The sequence below is a fragment of the Triticum aestivum genome, chromosome 3A (genome assembly GCF_018294505.1).
Source record: "Triticum aestivum cultivar Chinese Spring chromosome 3A, IWGSC CS RefSeq v2.1, whole genome shotgun sequence".
Classification (NCBI taxonomy): domain Eukaryota; kingdom Viridiplantae; phylum Streptophyta; class Magnoliopsida; order Poales; family Poaceae; genus Triticum; species Triticum aestivum.
The window spans coordinates 121,058,519-121,065,918 of record NC_057800.1 but is presented as its reverse complement, the minus strand read 5'-3'; the positions used below and the strand labels follow the sequence as shown (position 1 = coordinate 121,065,918).

General features: G+C 40.4%; 1 protein-coding gene across 2 annotated transcripts; it reads left to right on the top strand.

Annotated features, from left to right (window-relative positions):
• The first annotated feature begins 628 nt into the window (after positions 1–628).
• LOC123058096 (uncharacterized) lies at positions 629–3,346 on the top strand. 2 transcript variants are annotated; one of them, XM_044480919.1, is made up of 4 exons: positions 629–829; positions 969–1,061; positions 1,155–1,643; positions 2,618–3,346. In XM_044480919.1, the coding sequence occupies exons 1-4, from the start codon at positions 785–787 to the stop codon at positions 3,122–3,124; spliced, it is 1,134 nt and encodes a 377-aa protein (XP_044336854.1). In that variant the 5' UTR covers positions 629–784; the 3' UTR covers positions 3,125–3,346. The 2 variants fall into 2 exon arrangements, with proteins under 2 accessions (XP_044336854.1, XP_044336856.1); XM_044480921.1 differs by having other exon boundaries at positions 936–1,061.
• The last annotated feature ends 4,054 nt before the right edge of the window (positions 3,347–7,400 follow it).

The window sequence follows — 7,400 nt, the reverse complement described above, 5'->3', positions numbered from 1 at the left end:
TTTCGGGAGCATGTGAGCTCGAGCACTGAATTGTTGCGTCCACTATACCGCTAGACTAAGTCAATATACTTTGCATGGTGCAGCACGCTACCTAGCACTTTTAAATTTGTTGATAGTTAAGTATGCCGTTGAACGAAATGGGACATTTTCTGTACACAACGTACACACCATACTCTGATCGAACGGACACATAACGCTGGCCAAGTAAGTTGGACGGTGTAGGTGTTGCATCCGGCACCGCACACGTCAGACAAGAATCATCGTAGCAGAACTCGCTGTTGAAAAAACACTTTTACAGACTAAGAAAGACCAAGCGGCCAATAATGGAGGGATGAGCACGGCATATACCTTTAGCTGGGTTCCATGGACCCATACTAATCAATTAGTTAATCAACCGATCCTCAAAAAAAATTTAGTTAATCAACCAATTAACAAAATAGCTGTCGTTGCGCGTCACATAAAACAACTAGGGATTTCTTGTCAGCAAAATTTGTTTATGCTCCCATGAGAGGGACATCCATATTTGTTATATGTTCAACTACTAGTGCACAACCGGGGTGACACGCGCATAAAATAAAGAGCCATTTCTTCCTTCTTCCTTCGGAACCAAACTCAGAAGCAACCAAGGCAGGGATCCAACATCTAAACCGAGGCGACCTTTCTTGCTACATATCCCTCTGCATCACGACCTTGTACTTACTTGACTTCACCTTGCACTCCCACAGTCATATAGCTAGTTGCCACTTGGTTGCCTTTCTAGACCATCAGACCAAGAACACACAGCATGTGTGGAAAGATGGATGAGGTTCACCTCCACATGGAGCACAAGGTATGATTTTGTTCAAGCTGGCTGCTGGCAATCGATCTATCTTTGTCTTGTCAAAATTAAAATGCTAATTTTTGAAGTTTTGGTACTTGTCACAAAACAAAAATAGTGTTGACAAGTCGATTTATGTTCACCAATTTAGAGCCTACCCGGTGGAGAATTTGGAGGAGTTCGTGCCTCGATGTCCAAACCTCCGACGTCTAGCACTTCTAGGCCAAACAGCATGGTTGTCAAGGTAACTTGGATTAGTTTCTCGTCTTAGAATCAACAAAGTTGTTTTATGAACAGATGCATGATTCAGAGAAATATTTTGGCCCTCAATTTGCAGAAAGTGTGCCCACGGGAGTACATCCCGCCGCACATCGTGGCGGAGGCAATCTCGACGCTGCACGGCCTCGACCTGCGGTGGTCGGGGCCGATCACGCCCAGCGAGCGGCTCTACGTGGAGCAGTACGTGATGGCCAAGTACCCGCAGTACTCTCACGGACTCATTGAGGAGGAAAGCTGTGACAAGGACGACCTCTACTCCACCTACTATAGCACCGGCAGCATGTCTGCCTCGCCCGAGGGCGGATCCGGCGAGCGGCGGAGGCCGTCGCCGACGGGGTCCCCGTCGTCGGCGAGGCCTGACATCGACATGGTCAGGTTGGAGCCGTCGCGTCTGCTGGACATCCTGACCAAGAAGTCTTCCTTCACGGGGAGCTTCATCTCCATACCGGAGATCCAGGCCAGGAACAGGGTGCTCCGGCACTGCGGACTCACCGACGATGAGTACCTCGTGCTCTTCGCCGCCACGCCCAAGGACGCCATGATGCTGGTAGGTTCAGTTGCAACTTCCTCTTCTTTTTAAAGAAAAGGGTATCCCTCCGCCCCATTTTTATCAGAAACAAGGCAAGAAAATAACCCTCAGGCAGAGCCAAAGTAATAGTGATCTAGAAAATTCTTATCTTTCTTTACAGAAGGAGTAGATAAATTAATAGAGGTCCTTGAACTACTCTCTCTAAACTTCATTGCTTTTACATATGACGGTTAACTGGGTTTTTTTTTCATATCCTAAAGAAGGTTGAGAACCCCGGCCTTTGCTGGCTTGAAGAGAGTCCTAGTTTTCTAGTTTGCCTTTGAGCAGATTGTAACCAAATGTTAGTTGATTAATGAAGCTTCCAATTTCGATGCAAAAATTAAAAACCCGGCCTGTACATCATATTTTAAAGTTATCATGTGATTTATTCAAACGATTACATAATAGATGGTGACACAAATCCAAAAGACATACCAAATGCACATACGGCCACGAGGAGCATCTTCAGGAAAGATGCCGATAATGTAGGGCTATATATAAATCAGCAACCCTGGAATTTTTTTGAGTGGCAACAGAGTATGTTTTATTATGAGAATCTACAACATCCTATAAAATTCCTGCAAGCCAAAAAGGGCCTAAATGTCCAAGTACCTTTTGTTTGTCTTCACTTGCAATGTGTCTTTATGCTCATAGTAAAGCCTAGTAAGTATTTACTGCCTTCATTCAAATAAATAAGTCGCACTCATTTAAGATCTAATTTACCAATGAATTTACCCAATAAATTATGAGTTATGTGTGACAAATACATATACCATTGAATCCTTGAATTTGTATTCAAAAAAAGTTCTCAATTGTGTACTTTTAAGTCACGTAACTTATATGTTATTATTGGTCTAATTGATGGTCAAAACTGAATTTCGAAATATGAGTGTGCCTTAATCATTAGAATGGAGGGAGTATATAATTGGATCCACCTGAAACTTTGTACGCAGATAGGCGAGAGCTACCCCTTCTTCCGGAGCAACTACTACATGTCAATCCTAGCCGACGACCGCGACTGCATCCACGCATTTGCGGCGTACAAGGAGGCCAAGGTCATCGCGGCGCCGGAGTCGTGGCTGGATCTCCGCATCAAGGGCTCACAGCTCAGCCAGTACTTCCGCCGCAAGTCAAAACTCACGCACAAGGGCCTCTTCGCCTACCCAGCCGTCTCCGCCGCAGCCCCCGCCACCGACGACGGAATCGCCCCGCCACCGCCGCGCTACTCCATGCACTGGGTCTCCGAGGCGCACCGCAACGGCTGGCACGTGCTCCTGGACGCCACCGCGCTGGTCGTCGGCGAGGACCGGCTGCCGCTGTCGCTGCACCGGCCGGACCTCGTGCTGTGCACGCTCGACGACACGCACTCGCAGCAGCCGTCCGCCAAGGTGACATGCCTGCTCGTCAGGAGGCGGTCCTTCGACACCTCCGCCCTGCCGCAGCCGCAGCAGAAACAGTGAATGGAGTGGTGATCCGGTCTCGCCCTTGCTAACACGAACTACTGCTGTCGCCGTCTCATCGTGCGTGATGTGCTTGCATGTCCCGCAAAATAAAGCTGCATGCACGGATCTGCTTGTCTATGAGTAAGGGGTGTGTGTGTGTATGTTTGAGCACGAATTGTTTCGGGGTTTTTGGAAGACGGAACACATGTACATCTCAACTGGTTATGTTAATCGTTTTATATCTAATAAGGCGAAACAATACTCTATTTTCTTCCACATAAACGGAGACAATACTCCCAACCCTAGCCGTGGCCACCAAAACATCCCTAAACGTCGCCGCCTTGGTCCCCACTCCTGATCTTCCCTGTCCGGCAGCCTCGTTGTTGGCTAGAGAAATGGGGCTTTGTCCGTCTCGTTTTTTTTCTTCGTTGTTTCTCTGATGACATCGACGAGATGGTGGCAATGACAGCATGTTGGAATAATATATTTAAGATCTCTTCCCCATCTCGACGATGTCTGATCCAGCTTTGACGAAAGGCATGTGAGAGTTTGTGTCTTCAGATCTGTTGGTTCCCTTTAGATATTGGCAGCTGGTTTGTCTTTTAAAGGGAGTTATTGGCTGGCTACTAGTGCGGCGACTTTAACATCTTCTTTTGTGTTGTTTTGTGGCATGATTCGGTTCTCCAACCCTCTGAACTGACACTAATGAATTGCAGACATGTATTGCGTGTGGTGATGCTTCAATCGATGCTACTTCAGTGATTTATAGATCTAGTTTTGAAGGACGAGTAGCTATTGCAGTCTTCAAACTGCTATAGTGAGGGCGTTTGCAGGTGTCTCTTTCCTTTATCTTTGCTGTCTCTTTCCTTTACCGTTGGTTCAATGCAATATTTAATCTCCGATGGGAGATGTATAATCAGAGAAAAAAATGCTAGGGTGATTTACAAAGTAATTTTACTTTTACTAGTTGTTCTGCATCCACTTGTCTATTCATTGTGTTGGCTTTTTTAAAACATTAACAAGACCCAAAATGTCATTTGAGTGCCTTTTATTTAAAAATAATAATAATATGTCCTTTAATTTTGAAAGCAATTTAATGGGAGATGCATCACCGTGCATGTTCTCTATCACACATTTGTAGCGGTGATGCTATTGCGAATGTTAAACAGCAGTTGCCAGGTCTATATCTCACTTATTGCGAGAGAGAAACCTTAAAAAACGCTTATTGCGAGAGAGTCATCCATCTCGCCTACAGGACCAACGAGGTTGGCCGGCCCCGATCAGTGTGTTACCAAGCGGTTTAGGCAGGCTTGTTTGTGGAATCTTCCACCAGTTTTCGCAGTTTCTGGAAGGTTCCAAACGGTTTTTAATCTTCTTTTTATGTGTTTTTATTGGTTTTCTTTCATTTTTTATTTTTGGTTTGTTTTTTATTTTATTTTTATTCTTATTGTTATCTTTAAATATGTCAAAAAAAATTAATACCGCCATACATTTTTGTACACCCGCTGAATAGTTTTTTGATACACGTTGATATTTTTACAAATACATCAAGCATATTCTTTTTAAATACATGTGTTCCTCTTTTTCTATAGTTGCTAAATTTTTAAGCGCATATTGAACAATTTTTTTAATACTTGCGAAACATTTTTTTAGATGCACATTGAATATTTTTTACAAAATGCATGACGAATATTTCTTCATATATAGGTTGAATATTTATCAAATACACGCTTTATATTTCTTGTATACATGTTGAACCTTTTTTTATCCGCACTGAACATTTTTCACTTACATGACTCAAATTCACCATCGAATACTTTTCAAATACTTGTTCAAAAAATCAAATACACGTTCAATATTTTGTAAATATATGTTGAACATTTTTTAGTAGGCGTGAAACAATTTTCTGAGCAATACAAACATTTTTCCAAACCGTGAGAACAAAAATTTAACAATCCCCAAACATTTTTTTAAACACTGTGAACATTTTTTATACCCGGTTATACAGTTTCCATCGCACTTTTTCCTTTTTGCTTTCCTTTTCTTTTTCATCTGTTTCCTCTCTTTTTTTTTCAAATACATGTGAACTAATTTTATACACCCTGTTTTTTTCTGGTATACATATTTTCCATTTTGTACATATGTTAAACATTTTTAATGGATGATAAATATATTTTTGAAATAAATGTTTTAATGTATTTTTAACAGATAAAAATTATTTTTCAAATACCCGTTGAACATTTTTTGGGATAGACGTTGAACATTTATTGAATACATGTGAAACATTCTTAGACACACCTAAAATGTTTTTTGAAAATACACGATGGACATTTTTCTCAAATACACGCGAACCATTTTGTATAGACTTGAATCATTTTTTTATACACGTAGATTATTTTTCAGTTAGCTGATGAATTTATTTTTCAAATGCATGTTCGAGCATTTTTAAATACATGTTAAACTTTTTTCCAAAGATATGTTGAAATTTTTTCAGTGGTATGATGCATTTGAAAAAAAATTACGTGAGCATTTTTATTCATCGTATAATCAGTTACTCAAAATGTCACGGACATATTTTTGAAACGCTTATTTTCTTCAAATGTCACAAACATTTGTGAATCTTACGAATCACGCATATTTTCTTTAAAATGTACAGATATTTATTGAGATGCATGCACTTTTTGAAAATATCATGAAATAGTTCTGAATGGTATGGACTTTGTTTTCCAAATTGTGTGAAAAATCTTAAACTCTAATAAAATTTTCAAAATTGTATTAAAATTGCAAAACATGAATTAAATTAATTTTTGGAAAACATGTATTTGTAATATTTCACATATTTAAAAAATGGATGAACAAAGAACCAAACAAGAAAGAAACGACAATATATGATTAACATTTTGTAACTTTTTTATACAGATTTAACATTTTGTAAATATATGATTAACATTTTTTTTTCATATGTACGATTTGATGTCTACTTGTCTTCATAAACGTTGTACATTTTTCATATACGCTACAGACATTTTTTATACATGTTTAACATTTTTCAAAGGCATAATTATTAAACACATGCTTTTGAACATTGTCGTTCAAATATGTGTTAACATATTTTTTTTTCAAATATGTCTTGAATTGTTTTTAAAATGCTATCAACTTTTTACTAAAGTTTTTTTTGCAGCAATTCAGAGAGCTTTTATTAACTCAAGGCGGACCTAGGACAAACAGCCATCAGGTTCGTCACTAGGAAGCTAGGAATCATATCAATCCAGCAATCGGTCACATTCAGTGTGCAAGCATGCTTGGCACAAAGATGTGAAGGAACATTTTCCGACCGATTTACAAGAAATACATCAAATAACAAAAATTTGTCAACTAGCTCTCCAATCTCAACTAATATAGGAGCCAAAACTGAACCAGAATTATGGCGAGTATTCCAGAGTTGCATCAATTCCAGGCAATCCATTCTCCATGATCACATGCGTGAATCCTCGAAGACTTGCGAAACGAGCACCCTCAAGCATTGCCAATGCCTCCGCTATGAATGGATCAGAGATCCCCAAGTAAGGTTTACACCACACTCCAAGGAATGTAGTACTCGAGCGAGCAATGCCAGCCACGCCACTACAATTTTCGTTGAAGTTGATTGCCCTGTCCGTTGTGATCTTGACAATACCCTGATCCGGCAGCCTCCAACTGTATCCTGGAAGAACTTTTGTTGCACTATGCGGCAACTCCAACAGAGCTAAAGACTCCCTGATAGAATGCAGCCAAATCACAGCATCGAGTCCGTCCTGGTCATGCTTTAATCTGTTTCGTGAATGCCATATAGACCATATAATGGAAATGATATTTTTGTCGGTCCTTGTCATCTACCATTGGGTGACATAAAATCTCTCTCGCCCACGAGTTAGGATGTAGCTTGGGCAGCCGAATATCAAACCACGCATGAGCTTATACCCAGAAACATCTTGCATGGGAACACAACATTAACACGTGTTGTAAATCTTCGTCCATAGCTAAGAAGATTTTGCATCTGCTTATTTGTGCAATCTGTTGTTGGTTTAGAGTGTATTCATCAGGTAGGATTCCTCGCAAAACTCGCCATCAGAACACTCGTACTTTTGGCGTCACATTCAACTTCCAAAGTGCCTTCCACATCTGTTGGTCATTCCCTGAAGTACTGGTAGTTGTCCCCTCTTCGAGAGCAAGACGCTCTTTTTGAATCACATTTTTTAACCGTGCACAAACATTTTTTAAATATAAGTATTTTTTCTGAATATATGTATTTGAG